The sequence below is a fragment of the Lissotriton helveticus genome, chromosome 11, assembly GCF_964261635.1.
Source record: "Lissotriton helveticus chromosome 11, aLisHel1.1, whole genome shotgun sequence".
NCBI lineage: Eukaryota > Metazoa > Chordata > Amphibia > Caudata > Salamandridae > Lissotriton > Lissotriton helveticus.
Window position 1 is genome coordinate 259,445,525 of NC_136072.1, and position 21,216 is coordinate 259,466,740.

Consider the following 21,216-nt stretch of genomic DNA (forward strand, 5'->3'; position numbering starts at 1 on the left):
TACTTCCTGTGAACAGGAGGCTGCTTTCTCCTCATCTGGTGCTCTGATCGGTCTCTGATGCAACTTCTCCCCCCCCCCTTTCCTCACTATGATGGACAGCTCACTCGAGGGACCTTGGCGCCTTTCGGCGCGGTGGCAAACTTGGACTCACGTGGCCATGATGCAAATCCACGAGTTTGTGAATTTTCACGCGAACTCGTGGATTTTTTCGCGATTTCGCACAAATTTGCGGATCAGAGATCCGCAAAATTCGCCCATGCTTAATTTGGACAATGTACAAAATTTAGGCTAAAGGTGAATGGCTGCCCTATAACTTTTATTATAGACAGTCGTGTATCGATCAATATCATGCTGGCAGAAAAATATAATGAGCTCTCTCTGGTATCACATCTAATGCCATTGAAAACAAAGGTGTACACCTGGGCTGCTTATATACGATTGGAAAGTCCAGGGTCATTCTTAGCTACCATGAAACATAAGAAAACAGTTCAAGCACCAATTTATGTCTTTCCTGGTACTTCGACAGGGGCTTGTGAACTCAATAACAGCACTGTTGCTGACATGGGACTGATATCCATCAACTACAACCACAATGCACATTCTGAAATAGTAAGTCAATTCCCTTCGTCATTTCATAGACTGTAAAAACTCAAGACAATGAAGGTGCAACTTTACATTAATGAGTAATTTTGTCAGGTTGCTCAGTGGCACCATCTAATTGCTTTTCATTTCCAAGAGGCCATTGAGAAAGAACTAGAAGCATCATTAAAGCACAATATCATCAACCGCTTTACTAGCCCAATGCCAAGTGTTTCACCCAGGGTGGTAGTGCCAAAAAAGAACAGTGGGGGTGGGGTGTGCATTATGTTTATATGCGCCAGGCCAACAAAGCAATCGAGAGCGACATACTGGTCCACACATACTAGACATGATTACACATCTGAATGGCACCAAAGACCTGTCCTGTCTTGATTTGAACAAAAGATAACATCAACTCGTGCTGGAAGAGAACTGTGCCTACATTACTACTTTTCCAACTCATGATGGTTTGTTCAGATACAAAAGACTCGGTTTTGGTGTGCCATTGGCTGCAGGAATCTTTCAGGATGTCCTTAGCTGAGTAATTCAACCTATCACATTTTAACTACAGAGATGATATACTAGTGTTTGAGGCCACAGGAAATGAGCATAACAAGCTATCTGCTTGCTGCTGCAGGTCTCACTTTAAACGCTAAAAAGTGTGAGTTTCACAAAACCAAACTCAAGATCTTTGGGCATAGTTTCTCAGAAGGGTGGATGCCTCCTGACCCTGAAAAAGTACAAGCATGGTCATACACTTGGCCCTTGCAGGATGTGACCATGCTAATATCCTTTTAGGCATGGCCAGCTATTTCTCCAGATACATTTGTGACTTTACCTTGGTGAGTCCACCATTAAGAGTTGACAAGGAAGATTGTTCCTTTCCAATGCTCCTCTGAATGTGATCAACGTTTCAAACATGCCATTCAAGAGGCAATCTAAATGTCATATTTTGGTCCAAGTTATACATTGAGATCGTAGTAGATGCAAGTCAGGAGGGGTTGGGCACCATTCTTGCTCAACACAATGGGGATACAAATGTTCAGAAATGCCTTGTGACCTATGCCAGCAGAAGTCTGTCTCAGACTGAATGTGCCTATTCTCAGCCAGAAAAAGAGCCTGGCTGTAGTGTGGGCTTGTGAACATTTTCATGCTTTTCTGTTTGGAAAGAACTTCACCCTTGTCACTGACTGCAAGGCATTGCTCACCATTTTCGTAAATCTGAAAGGCAAGATGTCCCCTTGCATCAAGAGATGAGGGTTGTGATTGCAAGTCTATTATTACACTATTGTGCATGAGTCGGAGAAGGAAAAAAATACTCCACAGATTTCTTTTCACGAGTGCCAATTTGTCACAGTGCAAAGTACAAAGCGGCTGAAGTTTCCAATTTCATATTAAAGAGAAGTATGCCTGCAGCTATAGCCATTGAGCAAATCCTACCTGTTAGCAACACCGACCGAGATATGCTCGCACTTGAGGATATCATTGCAATGCAGTCCTGGAGAAGGCAAACTCGACTTCTCATAGATGATGTTGAATATCAAAAATTCAAAAATGTGCAGGACGAACATTCTGTCACTCAGTTTATAGTGGTTAGAGGGTTGTAATACCTGAGAGCTTGAGGCAACAACTCATTGATTTGGCACAGAAAGGACATTGTGGCATTGTGGCCAGCTAGGGAGCCCTCAGCTAGCGTAGTTTCCTCACCTCGATGAAAGAGTTGAGAAGGAACTGAAAGCATGCCACCTGAGTAACTGCTCATCTCCCATGACTTGCCTTCAACCACTCATGACAAAGTCATTGAGAGGCTGGATGACATTTTTGAAACATGGGGTGTTCCTCCATTCTCAATCTGACAGATGTCCATCCTTCAGTAGCGGAGAGTTTAAGGGCTTTCTTTATTGCTTGAATGTCAATCATCGGAAAAGCACACCCCTCTGGCCACAGGCAAATGGTGTTTTTGTTTTATTTATGAGCACCCTGAAGAAAGTGGTTTAGCCCACTGTGCTAGAGTGAATCAATCTCAAGTCAGCCCTACGCCCAGCCCTTCGTGCCTATTGGTTAACTCCCCATTCTACAACCGGTAAAAAGCCTACCACTTGCTGTTTGTCAGAGCCATTGGGACCAAGTTACCACAGTAGACCACAAACTAAGTAAGACACTGAAATTTGTTTCATGGACACTTCCCTCAAAAGCAAGATGAAGACCTATGCAGATAAGCTCAGATGCGTTTGGGACATGGTTTTCAAAGGAGCTCGGCCCTAATCAAACAAAAATGTAAACTAAAGACTGATGCTCCATTTTATACTGATCGATTGAGAGTTGTGACAAGTAAAATACATATGGTGACCTCTCAACGTCCTGGAAAGTCAATGATGAGAGACTCTTCACATTTCAAGCATCTGCTTCAGCGTTCATTTGTTTTAGACCTGATCAGTGAGAAGTTCTCCTGAGCACCTAGGTCAAGCATCTGAGTCTACTTCAACATTGCCAGGTGATAGTACAACTGTCCGCCTTGATCTGGGAGAGTGGTGTGAATACTTAGATGTCTCATTGAGGAACTCTATTGTATATATGTTGTCTATACTTTTTATTTACCAGAGGGTTAGATCAAGTGTTGTGTGATCATGTGCAGTAGGACCCTTGTGGTCCTATGCAGACTCCTTATGGTATTACATAATCAGTTGTGTTGGGTCTGGGTCTGGCCAATTAGGCTTATGATGCATTGTGTTCAGTTACCTCTTGCATGTTGAAGAATAAAGACATGTGCTATGGAGCTCCATGTGTGGCATTATCATTTATGTGCTCTAGAGCTAGGGTGGCTAAAGCAATGTGTTTTATGAAGTGTTATTAGCACAAAGTTATCTTGCTTAGGGTATCTCTTCCAGTCTTACATCCACAACATCATAAACCACCCCAAAGAACTTTTCAAACTGGTGAAGCTCAATTTGGTTGCCCCCACGGAATCAATCTATTTACAATCTCAAAGCAAATGTGATGAATTTGGAGGGTATTTCACAAAAAAGATACCAAACTCTATACCAGTGGCGGACTCCTTACCTCAAACAGCCTACTTAATTGCAAGCGATACAAAACATTAGACTAACTTCACTCACAACGGAAGATTTTCTGAAAATGGTTATAAAGCACTCAAAAGCAACTTTTTATCAGGGTGACACTATTCCTCCTGTCTTTATCACGTAGCCTGTGTTGTATCTTAAGGTTCAATATATTTTCCTGTATTACTCAACATATATATGGATCCGCTTTGAATTTTAATGGACGAAACAGGTGTGGAATTCAACCAGTGGCAAATACACAAAATTGTTTGAAAATCTCATCCTTCAAAAGCTTCAAATAAAGAAAAAACTGCTTAAGGATGCTCCAGAGATTGATGTCAGAAAACGTTCTAAATCTTAATTCTGATAAAACAAAATGTCGTACTCCATAGGCCTCAAGATTTGAATTTCAAAACTAAATGGCTATCAGAACTTCACAGTGTGGGCTTCACACCCTCTGTGTCTAAAGAGGTAAAACCTCTGATGCTTTGGCTAGCTTTGCAGCGGTCTAGCTGCTCAAATTGAAAAAATTGCATCCAGAGACCAAGTAGTATTGCACTAAGAAAATGTTTTCTTCTTCCAAATGACTTCTGTCTTAAAAAAATAAATATAAATCCGTATTTGTAAAGCACAAAGTACTCCCCCTTATGGGTCTCAAGGCACTGGGGGCCAGAGTGGAAATTAAGTGAGCTATTGCCCAGAGTCACATGGTGCTGAGCTTAGCTGCCACTGGACCAGGAGATCGAACCGTGAACCCTGTGCTCCGAAGTAAGCTGCCCTGGCCTCTGCACCACACCTCTCCTCCAGCAATGATGCAGTATTTGAAAATCTCCAGAATTTATTATGGAAACTCTCTTCCCATGTGTACCTCAGCATCATCATTCACCCCTAATAAAGGTGTTCTTCTATTGGTTGCCAAGTTGATATCAGTTATGAGAAAATAGGACCACATTAATAGAGTGCCTAGAGATTTGCTTATTGCTGAAAGCCAGTATTAAATTCAAATTATCATGTATTACTTTTAAAGTTCACATCCCCAACAACCCAATGATCTTAACGCTAGCCATGGGTTATTAAAGGGAAGAAGAAACAAAGGGATTCTTCAAAATCCAGACCCGGCGGCGTGGGTAGGTCGAGCAGCTGATTACACGGGAGACTAGAACCATATTTTGGATGTATAACGTTGGTAACTGTGAAGTATATAAATCAAAAACAGTAACAAAAATATTTTCCAGTGCAGCACCAACACTCTGGCACTCGCTGCCTCTTTCGTCTACAAACAACATCTGGACTAGTAGTTTTCTTTGGATATCAGTATTCTTTTATTTTTTCTCATCTCTGTTCATCCTTTGGGCTACTCATGCTCTCTTGCATCCTCTTCTCTACGGCCCAATTTCATTCCAAACTCCTGTTTTCTTGTGTCCTCTTTCACCTGCCTCCTGGTGTCATGATGTGGTATTAATGCTTGGATGTGCATAATTGTTTTGAGTTATGTGGGTCACTTTAGATATATATTAAAATGCTATGCTTGTGTTCCACTGTACAGTGCGCTGACATTTTCTTAGATGAGTTTCTTCATAAATAAATAAATGGTAGAAGTCAAGTATACCTACTGTTTAACTGTGCTTTGCCAACATATGCTTTGGAACATTCATATTTTTCACATTCATATCTGTGCTACATCTGGATTCACATCAATGTTGACCCTGTCTTCTGTAATGTCAATTGGATGTTTTGATGGTAGCTTTATTTCACATCATTCTAGAAATACCCCCTTGCCCCCTCCATCTTTGCTTTGTTGCTTCCCTTCTCCACTCTTTTTATGCATCCCCTCTTTTATTTCTGATCACTGCTGTCAACATTGCATTAGTCACCTTCCCTCTGCTAACATTGGCTTATGTGGCAATATTATGTGGTATTGCTGGGAGACCTTACCATGTGGTAAAAAAAAACATTGTTTATTGTATAGTTAATAAAAACTGTAACAATTTGCATAGAACGTTCTGCAAACATTAATTTAAAAATATTACCAATTTACATAAAATTTCCCTTCAATTCAAATTTCCCTAAACTCAGCATAAAACGTATAAAAGACAATTCATGAATCAGTATTTACATATTTCACAAACTTTATAAAAAAAACTAATATATGGAACTAGACATTATCTGCTTCTAGCTATTATCTATATCCCCTTTATTTTGTTATATTTTTTTTTACCAAAAAAAAATGCATCCATCTAGCTCCTAGCCGTGAGTCTGAAAAAATATGAATGGCAGTTGTACAATAGGTGATATATTTAACTCAAGTAGTCATTGCTCACACCTGTTTCGTCTCCTCGCTTTTGCCACAAATTGAGATTATCTCATTAAAGTGCTAATGCTTTCAATAATTTATCATGAGCTTGTAAAAACTTTATCATTTTACAATTCATTTGGGGGTCAGTTGGATCCACACCTCTAATGATGGCAGATCTACCCAAGCTTATTCCCCTATCCAGGAAGACTTTCTTTAAAAAAATGACACGCTCTGGTTGCAGCTTCTTGCAATGGCAGATCAGATGAATTAAGTCTTCCTTTTTGTAGCCACAAAGACTGCATTCTTTTGATTCAATGTGCTTCCAATGTGGCTCGTCGGCCAGAGTAGGAAATTTGCCAAAACGCAATGCCATTAGTTGTTTTTTAATATAGATAGAGAACGTAGTGTCTAAGTAGGCCGCCAGTTTAAGGGTTTTATAGTTATCAATCACTGTCCATGAATGAGAGCGATGATAAAAGATGTCTATCTATTAAGAACTAATGAAATTTTGCTGCTCTGTTTAGTGCCAGCTTAAATGATGAAAAAGGCATATTTTTATTCCAAAGATTAGCAGAACATGTTGCTTCCAGTGCACTGGTCAAAAATGTGTTGGTCTGCGATTTTTTTTTTTTTTTTTTTTTTGCATTTCAATTCCAACCATAAGAATTTGTTGAGGCGGTTTTCCCCTCCGCTTTGCTTGATTCAATACCACACCTTTATATATGTATGAAGTCTGCCCAGTGATTCGTTCATTAGTCCACAATCTAATCGCATTTGTGCATGCGAAGCGGTCTTGGGAATTTGAAGAACCTTTTTATAGATTCTTGTTATTAATTTATTAAGAGTCCTTTCCGTGCATGACTGCGCTGGCACATAAGGTTGGCAGTGCTTTGCCAGAGATAATCGTCAAGAGTGGCCTTAGTGATGGCCCTACCAACTTCTTTGCCAATGACCTAAACGCAAATATAAAGGCCCCCGCTCTGTCATGTAATTTTTCTGGTCATATAGGGATCACTTATCTATGTAGTATCCCAAGTACTTATAGCTGGATACTTTTTCCAATTGTTTGCCTTCTAGCCAGATGTGTTGTGTGGTTAGTCGAGTGGTAATAAGCATTGTTTATCTTTTAGATGAATTAAGTTCCAACTTCTTTGTAGACAGGAAATCTGAGAGTTCAGTTAGGAGCCTAGTCAGACCAACTTTAGTTAAGCTCAATAGCAAAATGTCATCTGCATATGCAAGATGAGTGAGTTGTAACTTGCCTAATTTCGGAGAATGTGAGCTGGTACTATCAAGTTTTCCAGAAAGATCGGATATGAACAGGTTAAAAAGATGCGGGGCCAGTACGCATCCCTGTTTTAAGCCGATAGTTGTGTACATTTTTCTTGAGATTCTAGCACCATCCCAGAGTTTCACTTGAATCCAGATATCTGCATAAAATAATAATAAACCCCTCAATATTCTCTCTGGTATTTCCCATGCTTTCAGCTTTGCCCACAGCAGATTCCGGTCCACACTGTCAAAAGCAGCTTTTAAATCTATAAAACACAGATGCAAGTCCTGTTTCTCACGCTTACATTTTTCTGCTATCATAGTGATTGATGGGATATTCGAGATAGTTCCAATCCCTTTTCTACTTTTCTAAAACCTGTTTGATTGATTGGGATCAGATTACGTTCCTCCGACCAATTGACCATATCTTCCAAAATTAATGAGGCAAAATATTTAGCTTCTACATCCTGTACGGCAATTAGCCTGTAATTATTTAGATTTGTTCTTTCTCCTCCTTTGTAAATGGGGGTTATGATCGGCCCTTGCCAGCTGTTGGGTATTTGATTATTAATCTCTACATCCACATAAAGCTTCTCTGAATTTGAGCTTCAATATTCAGAGGCGTTTTTACCTTACCATGTAATATTAACACAGTACTCAAATGTGCACCTCTGATTCGCACTAGTAATCCTTCTCTCAGTCCTGGTAGAGTGGTAAAGAGTAGACCAGCTTACTCGAAGGAACATGTGTTTAGGCATTTTACAGTACCAAAACGGATGATAAGTAAATGGCATGACTCAAAAGAAATCAGGCACCAATTTATAAAAAATTGAGCTCATTTTTATAAATGTAGACACCAAAACGAAATTAATTCAAAGATGTATAGCCGGAGTTATGAATTTTAAAGTGTTTCATAAATCAGTACTTTGCAGAGCTGTCAAACTTTATCATTGCGATTAATAAAGAAAATCTCAGGTGACACGCAGTCACTTGTGGGGTGAGTTGAACAGACCCCCGTGGAGTTAAGGTCTTGCGGATCCACAGACCAAGCCTTGACAGTCAGAACAATTTACCTTGCCCCTGAAGTCCGGGTGCAGAGGTGACTTGGGTGTCCTTGTTGCTGAATGGGAGCTGTCAAAAATGATACTTGACAAAATGATAATTGCAGGTTGAGGTCTAAGGGGCCTCTTGTAGGAAAAGCCTGGAGGGGCCCCTGGATCAGGAATCCCAAGGTAGAACAGCTCTACCTAGGTTTGGCATTTCAGTTGCAGAGGTGTGCCTGGCTATCCGTTATGCTGAATGGGACTGCGGGTGCTGTCTTTACCAGGTGGGACCAATGAAGCTGTTTTGGAATGCAAGAACTCGACAACTGCACCACTGGAGTGGCAGGGGGATGATCCAAAAGGTTCCTTTCGCGTAGAGCATCATGTGAACTAGTTAGTAGTCAGCCAGACCACCAATAAGCCTTGGTCCTGGCAAAGGTCACAACTGGGTCTATCTTCTTCCAGAGGTCTGGGGAATGCTTTAGAGGGCTGACTCACTGAGCTTCAGTACTACGTTTCCTAGAAGGCACCTGGCCGGTTACTTTCAGGCTGGCCTATGACCGAGTCGGGTGGTCAGTCCTTCTTTGGATCATGGAAGTGTGGTTTGTGCCTGCCAACTGCAAGGGACTAGTTCCTCTAGCCCAAGGGAGTCCTGGTGAAGTCTTTAGATTGCAGAGGGGTTCACTATTCTTTTGGAACTAGTCTCTGGTCCTAGAAAAGTCTGGTCGATTCAGGGAGCTGCCACAGGTGCAGTACTTGGCGCCTCTTTTTTGTGGAGTCCTACCTTGTGTGGACACAGGTCTCTTCTTTGTTCTTCTTTACAGCAGATCTGGAGTTTTGGTGACAGGGATGCCTCTTAAATACTGGGTTTAGGGGTGATTAGGGGTTTGAGGGTCAGTAGCCAATGGACTTCTGATCCTGTAGCTAATCTACCTTTAATTTGACCACATCCGGGGGGTGTATTTCACCAAACTACCCAGAACCCATTATTCTTCGGACTAAGCAAGATGGCATGGGCAAACCCTTGGCTGTACAGATCTGCTAGCCCACCCTGGGGGTATGGCTAGCCTTTGGGCGGGCCCACATCCTGAATACCTAATTTTCCACCATCTGGCAAACATGAGTGCCGGAGGCGGGGGGTGCTCTGTCTCCACTGAGAGACAAGCCACTTACATATCAGAGGCGGTGTGGCCTTTAGAGCTCACAGCTTTTGATGGGTCATTCACTAGCCATCATGGGAGGACGGAAGTGTGACCTCCATCCTGCCCAGGCCTTTGCTCCATCCTATGAGAGTGATACCACTGCCCAGCAGGAGGCGGACTTCTGTCTTTGCAGCAACCGGCTCTGAGAGCCTGCCAAAGCACAGAGATAATGGCAACTTGTGGGCAACCTCTAAGGATTTCACTTGGGTACAATCCACCTTGTCTTCATTATGAGAATTGTGTTGAAGGTGAAAAAGCGCAATGTTTGATACCAAACACGACTAAATTTGGTGGTACCATCATGGAGCTGAATATCTTTTTTTTTTTTTTTTAGCCAATCCACGTTAACCTATGGACCTCTGTTCACGTGCTGTAAATTTAAATGGCAAGGTTACGGTAGAGGAATATATGTTTGCACATATATGCCTGCATCATTAATATAATGCACCCTGCCTCCAGGGCTTTGGGAGGCCTACCTTAGGGGTGACATGTATATTAAGGCAGTGGTGACCTTGTCACGCATGGTGTGTACATGGTCAATCTCGAGCAGGGAAAATGCTTGTGCAAACTGTGGAAGCTGAGGTGGCACAAACAATGCTGCAGCCCTGGTGACCCCTTCAACACCCTTGCCCTTGGTACCATATACTAGAGACTTACAAGGGGGAGTTGTTAAAGTATCTTGCCAATTGAGTGTACCAATTCACATTACCTTTTGAAATAAGAGCACTGGCACTGGGGCCTGGTTAGCAGGATCCAGTGCACTTTCCGATCATCAACTACCACAGCATCGAGAACAAAAAGTGGGGGGAGTGCACATCTAAAAGGGGCACTTTCCTAAAGTTACCCACTCTCCTGCCAGTGCTTGCTCTCTGAATTGTTATGCCGATGTTGACAGTATCTTAGAGGCTGTAGCTTTCTACTCAATCAGGTAAATTTTTACAGCATGGCTCAACTTCTTTGTCAGAGCCTGACATTGATTCAACAGAGTTCTTGTCTGCATGCTGAGGTTAAAGATGGAACTGGGCATACTTTCATCTCTCCCCCAATCTTTTCCAAATGTTGGTCTCTGCTTCCTCATTCTCCCCGTCTCTTGTCCAATTGGTTGCTCACAATTTAACCCTCTCTGTCTCCTTGTTCGTGCTCGCACTGTATGGCTTTGGTAGTTCCGTGCTGAACTTTGACTATATGCCCCTGACCATTGCTTCCATTGATCTTTCAGAATCTCTAGCATCTGGGTCAAGCTCAAGCTCGTTGGGCAATTTTAGATGCAGAGACACTAGAAGTAGAGTAATCCACAGCATCACTCGGATGTACCTGGTTCACTCCAGGATAGTGGGCTTTAGTCTTTGTCTGTTGATACAGGAAGGTACCGCGCAGTGTCAGCAAATCTGCATGATGACAATGTTCACTGCTCTGGCTTCTGGCCAGTTTTAGACAGTGCTATGGATTCCATCTGGCAAGCATAGGAGACATTCCTTTTATCCCCTGCTCCTGTTGAAGGGGTAGGGGATAAAAGGGGGCTAAAGGCTCAACAAGGCAACATTGACTCTTTCCAACTAAGGAAAGAGTGGCTTGACAGTGCTTTGTCAGTGCTCCTTTACTTGTAAATATGGTGATCATATTTCAAATGGAACTTAACACCGAGACATTGCCGATTATTGCGCTATTATTCAACAGCCACTAATTGGTGCCCTCCTTTGGGCCTTGCTGGTTCTGGCACTTGTTCTTTACAACTAGGGTTCCTGGTTTTATGGTATTTTTTTTTTAACATTTTAGTCTGTATTAATCCATATTTTTTTTGGGCCATTTAAACTGCATTTATCCATATTTATTTTCTGTTTTGTGTATAAATGACGTTTTAAAACTGTACATTTCTATATTTATGAAACTGATAGACACAAACTCATATTTTTTTTCTGTCGGGATTCAGCTATTTAATCAGCCAAATGGTATGTAACAATACATCCACTAAATATTAGCATTATACCACAAATGCATGTTGATATATGCCATTATTTATAGAAATTTCATCCTGTTTTTTTAAGTCCCCATGCTGTCCATCTGCTCAGCTGTTGGGCTACAATTCATGAACGACAGCACGAGAGTCACTTAAAAGAAGCAACATTTTCTGTATTTATCCTAGTTTAAAAATAAATGCAGACAGAAAACACATTGTTTTCGGTCTGTAATGATCTGTACAAAATCTGTAAAAACGGAAAACAAGGAGCCTTATTTACAACTATGGCTGTTAGTGGGAGCAGGCGAAGAGAGCAGAGGGCCTTCCACCAACAGGATCTTAGCAGTCCATATGCGGCCTCCTTGACTGCTGCATTGGCTTTAGGCTTTTGGCTCTAGCTCAGTCTTTCATGTCCAGTAGCCAGCTTGCTGTATGTTTGTTGTCACCAGCCTCACCAGCCCGCTTCTGCAGGTCGGACCTGCCTTCCTGCATGGTCGTTGTGGCCCACAAGTTCTGATTCCACCCAGGACCATCAGAGCAGTGGCATGTTGGTGTTGCCGGAAAGCTGGCATTCACCAGGGTTAATTTGTCTCTCAGAGATAGAATGACATGTCGTGATCACCTGCTGTAGAGGATGGATGTACAAAAATGTTTATGAAAGGTAAAATCTAGATTATAGCTAGTGCGTGATCTCCTCCTACAGTGCCGCCCTTCTTTGTATTCACCCGATTTCATGACCAGCAGCAGATATTCTGTAAATATGTTTACAAAGTCTTCCATGCACACTAGCCTAACGGACTAATGTCTTCATGCGCTTAGTGCCCTACCGGATATATCAACTCATGTTCCCAGTTTGTTTAATTCTTTACAAAGTAGTGTTTGAAAGGCAGTCATTTTTTTACATTTTAAGTTATTCCTCATAGCTACAGTTACCTTTGAAGGATTTTAACTCAAGTGGCTTGTCTTTCTAAGAAGAATGTCAATCGATTTCATATCCAGAAGTCATTGTAGAGTAACATATTCCTAACTAAAAGCCAAGGCTCAAGTACATTATTTATGTGAAACAGAAAATTAATGATTATGTAACATAGTCTGCAACAGGCAAGTAAATGCTGGAGGCAGTCTAGGCCATTGATCAAGTGAGTGACTGGCAATGTTCTGGCAGATAGATTTTCTTTGATGGTTAGTGCTTCTCTGCCATTCTGCACATGCTCGAAAGGGAAAGGATTATGTGTGCCAATGAAGAGGTGTTCTTACGGAAACGTAGGATAGCCAGATCTGTCAGTCCTAGACGAGCTCTGCAGCCTGCCTACATCTTGCTTGCTCTTTCACAATGTTTCCCCTTTTAAAAGATTGGTTTATTGCAGCACGCTGATTCAGTTTACATCGAATTGATATCTTCCACATGTGTTAGAACATCAGATGATCTAAGAACATAAAGTAGACACAATTGAGTTCTGATAAGGCGTCCTAGTCCGACAAACAGTTCATGGCATACTAGGCATGGTTGAGGATTTATTGGACGTGTTTACGTAAACGGGGCCTGTTATCTGTCTGACATAGCTGACACTGTCCGCCTCCTTGGTTGTATAGGATTCTGTAGAAAATCAGTTTTATGGACTACCATTACTGAGTCATTTCGCCTAAAGAGCTTAATGGAAATTTGCAGGACTTTTTGCATTTACCATTTCACTGAAACCAATTCATAGGTTTTTGTTTTATTGTCCTTTGCATACTGTCTTTGTTTAACGTGTAAATGTATTGGTTGCAGGTCTTACTTTTAGACACATTTTAGTCTGAGATATTTATTTCAAGGGTTATTTAAAGGAATTTTGTTTTGGAGTTGTATCTTTTACATCACCAAACATTAATTAGGATGTTTTTGAATAGCTGTCTGTTGACCACCCCCAAACACCATCCATTCTTCACCCCATCACAACCCTTAACACCAAAATGCTATCCACCCCAGCCAACCTTAAAATCCCTCGCCACATCTAAACTACAACCATCCCTGACCCCTAAACATCACCCCTTCCTGACTCCTAAACATCACCCTTCCCTGAACCCTAAATCCGCTCACTACACCAAAATTACATCTGGCCCTGAGCCCCAACACTTCCCCTACCTGGGTTCTTAAAGCCCTTGCTACCCCTAACCTACACCCTAAAGCTCTCTCTGCCTATAAATTCCACTCTATCCTGACCCCCTAAAATCCTTGACCATGCTTAAGCTACTCTCATTTTTTAAACCTAAAAACCCTTCAGCACCCATAAACTTTACCCATCATTTAACCTCAAAAACTCTCAGCAGCCTTAAACTCCCATCTATGAACCATAAATACCTTGCAACCCATCTAAAAACCCTCACCACCCCAAATGCCGCTATTCCGCAAATCCTAAAAGCCCCTCACCATCCTAAACTCCTCATTCTTGAACCCTAAGAATGCCTTTCCATGGCTGAACTCGACCATCGACCTCATTCTTAAAAACCCCTCAGCACCCTAAGCATCACCCAGCACTGAACCCAAAGTCCTCAATACCCCTGCATTCCATCAAAGTTTAATGACATTTTGTTTTTTCCCCCCCCTTAAAACTAGCTGTCCTCATAACTTGTTTTCCATGATTTGGTTTCCTCCATTGCGGTTTGTCAGTTGTCACTTTTCTGTTTGTTCACATGCATCATTTCTCCTCAGACATTGCTTCTGATTTGCTCTGAAAGTTGCAGTCTTTCTTATTTATTTAGCCTCTTCTAAACTCTACTAGAAGTAAAGTTAGTTAGAATATTTAGCTACTGTCGTAATATACACTTTCTAGCGACTCTGTTACTTTTATATTTGCTAAATATATTACAAGGAACGTTACTTATTTGCAAGTTTATTGAAATATATAACCATTTTTTATTTAAAAATAGTAACATGCATTATGAAAACATACAAGAATACCAATAACATACATATAAAAAAACATTGAAATGAGTAAAGGAATGAAAATGTAGCTTTGACTCTGAGAGCCAATATAAGACGTCTGAGGGGCTTGTCTGCAGTAGGTGCAGGGCTGGGCTGTCATCAGGGGACTCGGACCAATTGAGGCTGGCTGATGGAATGTAGGTGGGGGTGTTCAGGGTGAGCTCAGCTTTTCAAAAGGCATTTTTTTGCCTCCTGGGAACAGTAGAAGGGGGTTGGCTGGTTCTTATTGTTTAAATCTGTGTTGGGTGGGGTAAATGTGCATGTTATTGTGAAAGTAGTACATGAAGTCAGATCGAGGATGGTTCTCTGCGCTAGCAGCGGCTTATTGAAGCCCTGTTAATAAAAGGTTTAGGATTTAATGCGGGGGTCTGTAGAAGGTTTACTGGATTGGCTGCGGGTGTCCATTACTGATTGAGGGTGCGGAGGAAGGGCGCATCATCTCTGTCTGAGGATGTCAGAGGGCCACTTAAGTTTGTTTGGCTGTCTGAGACGATCTGAAGTCCAGACTAGTATGGCTTAGGGTCTCCTAGGGATAGCTGAACTTTTGCCGTACTGCTGTTGAATGCCCCCAAAGGATGGCTGACAAAATGTGCGAACCAAAAAGAGTGGGCTAGGGACCTTGCTATTCCTTCATGGCCAGCGGGTGGATAATTGGCAACTGTGGTCATGGTACATCTGGTCAGTGATTTTTGAATGTGGGTGAGGACAGGTGGATAGTTTCTCTTCCCTGACTAGAATGTTGGCCTGAGAAAGACTGGCAAAGCTCAAAAGACCTATATGCAAAATGTCTGAGAAAATGGGAGGCTGCCAGGAGATGTGTAGCTTGGGCTTCCTGGCTAGGTGCATCCTAGGATGATGAACTTTGAACAAAAAGGGAGAGACCACTTTCAAACCCACACAGCTTAGGAGAGAATAGAGAAAACAAGAAGTAACAAAATCAATAAGTATTCCTAAGTAAGATGCAGCTTTAAGGGATCGCCATGAGATTTAAGGGACTATACAGCTCCAGAGTATGCAGTTTCCAGCCGACAAGACACTTAAAAGAATAACAGGGTGTTTGGGACACGTGCGCAGATGCTCCCCATGCTGGACCTGTGATTTCTGTTAGTGAAGGTCGGAAATCTTTCCGTGACACGAAAGCCAAAACAATTGCAAGTGCATTTCATTGTTAACGTGTTCATTCTCACAGAGGAGAACCCATAACTAAGGAATGTATTGTAGAATGTGTGGGAATGCACTTCGTTATGCAAAAAAGGAAAATGTTCAGTGGAAATCTTGTTCAGCTGAGTTCCAAGTATATTTGAAGAACTAATTCTACTTGTGCTTTTCATTGTTTGTGAAAGCTTGAGGTGCAGGCACCCCCTGGAACCACCGTCGGCTATGTCATCCAGAACTGGCACCCATGTTTGCCCAAGTTTACCGTTCAGAATGAGAAAAAAGAGGGAGTTTTGAAAATTATTGGCCCGTGTGTTACATGCAGCTGTTGTGGAGATGTGAATTTTGAGGTATGTAACAAGTAAAACTTTTATTCCAGATGCGTTTCTGATAATAGTCTACCAAGTATTCAAGTCACTGATATGCAACTCTAAAAACAAAAAAAGTTAAAAAAAAAAAAAGGAATGCAAGATTTATGTAGAGGGGTGAAGTTGCTTATACTTATTTTCAGACGTTGCATGCTTAATACATAATTCTCCAGCATAGATCGAGGATCAAATGTAATGTACAAGGGGCTCCTTTAGTACAACATTTTCAATGTCAAAACCATTCAGAGAATGACTTCAAGTGGTCTGTACTACTAAATGTTAATGGTATCATTGGTGGTTTGGATATCCAAACCAAACTTAACAGACTTGAGGCAAGATGGATAGCCAAATATGACACAGCAACATTAGGTTTAAATGACAGAGATGAAATTTGGGCACTGTTGCAATAACTTGTCTGGTAACAGTAGGGATTACTATATACATGATACCAGGATAATTTCACTGTTATGCATGTATCTGTCTTTACTTAGTAATCTAATTTTGTCAAAGGTATATAGACCGCAATCCTGCACTTAGGATTTATCAGGATCGGATGTGTCGCAGGATTGCGGTCTATATACCTTTGACGAAATTAGATTACTTATTGGACTTAAGAGAATCTCGGTATCACTTGGAGCAAAACGACACCAGTGTGAACAAGATTTAGTTTTTCAATGGTGATGATGATTGAACTTCAAGTTTTCTGTGTTATGATTCAGCCAATTATAAATTCGCATTACTAATGAGTGAAGCCCTGATGAGGTCCAAGTAGGAAGAAACGCGTAGGCTGTGTTAAAGTAATTTTGCTTCATGAACATTGGGACATTGAGTTGGATGGAATATTTTGTGGAATATATACACTGGATTGAATATATTTTTTTCTGTTGGATAACCTTGGATCTTGGAAAAAGATTGCAATAACATTTTTTGCACTACAGTATTGGACTGAAAGATCTTTCTTGAATTTGGCGCTCCTTCACTTCATATACATATTATGAAATTCTTTAGTAGACATAAATTCCATAATGAACTATAACCACTGTGGAATCCAAATAATATACCCTTGTTTTGTTTCTCATATACCGCAGTTACTAGTGGTTTTGGCAAATAGGGTATTGGCCAGGCCATCAATGTCGTTAATTGCAGTGGGGCGTACACAACTTTTTTAAACCATACATATGCTTGTAACATTGATAACTTGCATCAGATATTGGGGTCATGAAAGAATCCTCATCTTTGGCAAAAATGTGAGGCCATCATTTTGATGGATAGCCTTGGATCTAAAGGTTTAAATAATCCATTCCAATGGATTTGACTGGATTGAGTCCTAAATACAAGGCTTCTCTGAAAGGTACGAATAGGCAATGGCGGTTTCTTTGCTAAGGAGGATGGGTGTCGCCACACTGAGCAGGCCAAAGAGGAAAAAATTAAATGGTAATAACTCGTCCTTATCATCTTATTTTCCATCCTTGCTCAGCTGGTTAGGGGCGGGGCTGCTCTGCTCACAGGGCAGGAATGGTTTGCCCACTAAAAATGTGCTCCTTGTAGTTACATCTGCTTTGGAAATACAGCATTGTCTAGTAATGTTTTGAAACTTTAGTGTTTTTTTTACTCTAGCCCCGCCCATTCTGACCCTGCCCCCCACTGACTCCGCCCCCACCGGTGCAGCCCTCGGCCACAAACCACTGTAAATTTGGCCCCCGAGAGAAAGTTTGTGAGTACCCATGCTCTAGACCGTCATATAAAAAGGGAACTGGAGACCTTAGCACACTGATGGACCATCATGAGGCTGATGGCCCATCACCAGGCAGATGGTCCTTCCTGAGGTAGATTAGGAGGGAGGGGCTGACCCTTTCACCTGATTAGGACTGTGCCTGTCCCTATTCAAAGAGCTGCATACCCCCATGTAGTGAGCCTGGAGCAATGGCAGGAGAGGCCCGGACTGTGTGATATTGAAAGGCCTCTTCGAAGTTTCCCCCACTTTTGGGTAGTAATACTGAACCCCTGATATCACCAAATCAGAAATTTGCAGGAACCAACTACCATCTGCCTGAAGAAGAGCTGCTGTGCTGTAGGAGGGACTGCCACTTTGCTACCTGCTCTGCTGTGTTGACCCACTACTTCTTGCCTGGGAGTGAAAAGGATTGAACCAGTTCCGTACATCCTTGAACCCAAGTTTCTCCAAGGGCTTGTTGGCTTGCCTACTAATCTATGAAGTTGCAGGGTCACAAAAGACTTTTTGCAACTCTGCTGGTGCTGCTGGACTCTGCCATCTATGAGTCCTACCCTTGCCTGAGGTGCCCTCTCTAGTCCTTGGCTTCAAACTTATGTTCTGCAACTGTTTCAGCAAAAATCAGTATATCCACAGCACTGCGCTGCACTGAACCAATGCAATATTGGTCCTCTGACATCCCTGTGTGACTCGGTTATGATGCATCGACCAGACTGTGAGGCTCGATGATGACAAAGCACGATTCAAAGACACTGCTGTGAGGCACGACTTTAATGCATTAACCTGACTGTGTGAATCTGAAACGACACATCGAGTCTTTCGACGCTTGTTGCATCCAAGGTACTTTTTCAGCGAGCCCTGCATGGGTCCTGTAGCCGGCCTGCCCTCCATCATGGTCGGCCTGGGTCTTTGGAGGTACTCTGGTCTAGCGTGACCTTAAGTAACCTTTTACCATTATTGACTTTGATGCACTCTTTTTAGATTTAATCGTTAAAAAAAAATCATATCTCAATTTCTCCTTATTGGAGTTTTGTCATTTTGGTCTTGTTTTACTCGGATAAATATTTTCTATTTTTCTAAACTGGTGTGGAGACTTTCTGTGGTGTTTTCACTGTTTCTGTAATTGCACATTGCCTCTTAAGATCTGCCTGACTCCTCTGTGCCAAGCTACCAGAGGGTGAGCACAGGTTAATTTAGGTTGGGTATCTGACTTGCCCAAACTAGTATTGTGGCTCCTGCTTCCACGGGGTATATACTCTGCCAACCAGAAACCTCAAATTCTAACACAAGCTTTTGTTATTCAGCTCTGTAGTAAGATTGTGTATAACCAATATTTAATAAATGTGATATATATATATATATATATAACACATCTAGAAAGTGTTTCAGGCTGTGGCCTGACGTGCTGCCTACCTTGGATATAATCCTAGGGACGCAAATTATCCCTTTTTATATACCAGAGTACCAGACACAGCACTAAAGCAAGCATATTTAATTCCTATTTTTCGAATTTTTTAGTCTGCACTAGTCCAAGACCAAGCTCCCATGTATTTAGCTGTCAGAGAATTGGCTGTACAGTTTCCTGTACTGTCTACCGTTGTCACTGAATGTGGTGTCCAATGTCAGAAGGTCAGCATGCTACTGTTTTGTAGCGAGGAAAACAAAAATGTGTTGGGTGGAATATTTGAATGAATTCAAGACCTAGTAGTTACTCTGGGTTTGCTCTCTCTCTCTCGATTTTTTTTTTTGTGTGCGTTTTTATGACGTCTCTTGCAGGAAATGGTGTTAAACCTGGGACCTTTGGCAGGCGTGAATATGCAGCAGTAATCGAAAACCTAATTGTCTAACTCAAGCTGCTTGGAAGGATCCCACTGTTTTAACTCCCTCATCAGATTAAAATGACTCCAGCCCTGGTCGAGCAAGGCTGAACTACTGCAACGTTGTCTACGCAGGCACGAGAAAAGTAGAGACGCTCTAGAGTGCACAACTAGGCATCAAGATTGTTTCAATTTGAACCCATCTAGAATTAATTGCAAAGGATTTTGGTGGAGCAGAGCGAGAACAATGTTAAGTTCCGCTACATTGTCTTCAAAGCACAAGAACCTCTAAATCCAAAGTGTCTCCGTTGGCTGTTGAGAAAGTATTCTCGGGGGCTAAAAACTCTCAACTACCAATTCTAATCTGCACGTTTATGATAATTCAACTGAAAGGCTCGCAATATGAAGTCAGCCCACTTTATCTCTGCTTCACTCTAGACAGCTCTGGATCAAAATTTGAAAAATCAATCCAACATAGCTTAAAAAGGGCATCTGAAAGCGAGCCTCTTTAATTAAGCTTATCCATCCATGAAAACATCAGGACTGTTGTACTTCATCTCCAAGGTGGGACAGGGCCGTGTACAAGTAGCTCCACAAAGCCCATATAATATCGAGGCGTCGGTCCCTTCAGCTGCCTCCTGACCGAGCTGAGGATATACCTTCTTACGCCCTCACAGACACATGCCCTTTGTGTGTCAAAAAGCTCCCATTATTCTGACACAAGAGCAGGCAGAGCACTGCGATTGCATTGGTAACTGTCACTTCCATGCATTGGCAGATACCATGTGGTCATGTTAGCTGTGGTTGTAGTGCTGCTCATGTTAATGGTGTTAGTGATGTAATCTGACGGTTGGGTAGGTGCTCGCATTGACGTAGTGGACATAGGATCTTCAGTAGGAGCAGGGGTCCTCTTGGTTGCAACAACCTGAGATTGCAGTGGATGTGATCTCATTGGCACTGTATATAGTGACCAGGGCCAGAATGGGAACTGAAAGCAGCCCAGGCAAATGTTGCCAGACCAGCCATGTCCGGTGCGTAGCGAGCCTGACCACTACTAGGGGGGTTTTGGGGGGGTTCTCCCCCAAAGAAAATTTTGGAAAAAGACAGACCAAAATGGTGGATTTACAGCACAGTTTTTATTACAAATTCCATTGTAAATAGTAGATGACCTTAAAGAGCACCAGGTTACAAGTGAGATCAGCCCCCACATGGTGTGCAGCGAGCAAGCTCAGTGAGCAACCACTACTAGGGCGAGTTTGGAGTGTTCTCCCCCCCAAGAAAATTTTGAAGACAGTAAGGCCAAAACAAAGCATTTTTCATTACATATTAGATTGTATTAAATTTTAAAGCATAGTAAACGATTACCTTATGGAGTCTACGATTTGCACTCCACAGCGCGATGTGCAGACACCTACAGTAGATGACAGTTACATACTTATAGTGCGCAAGCTGCATGCACATACCTACATTGGATGAAATGTACATATCTACTGTGCACAGCGTGAACACACCTACAGTTCATTACATGCACACTCCTACAGTGCACAACATGCACACTCCTACAGTGCACAACATGCACACACCTACAGTGCAGAACATGCACACTCATAGTGCACAACATGCAGACACCTACCATACATAACATGCACATACCTATAGTGCATGACATTCACATACCTACAATGCATGACATGCGCACACACCTACAGTGCGCAACATGCACACACCTATACTGCACGACAGGCAGACAACTATATTGCACAACATGCAT

General features: G+C 42.0%; 1 protein-coding gene across 1 annotated transcript in view; it reads left to right on the forward strand.

The window, feature by feature from the left end:
• LOC144791739 (phospholipid scramblase 1-like) overlaps positions 1-21,216 on the forward strand; it is a 188,966-nt gene that overhangs the window by 134,528 nt on the left and 33,222 nt on the right. The window contains exon 4 of the mRNA XM_078666507.1: positions 15,717-15,878. Coding sequence (XP_078522633.1) covers positions 15,717-15,878 — 162 coding nt within the window. The remainder of the gene's footprint in view (positions 1-15,716; positions 15,879-21,216) is intronic.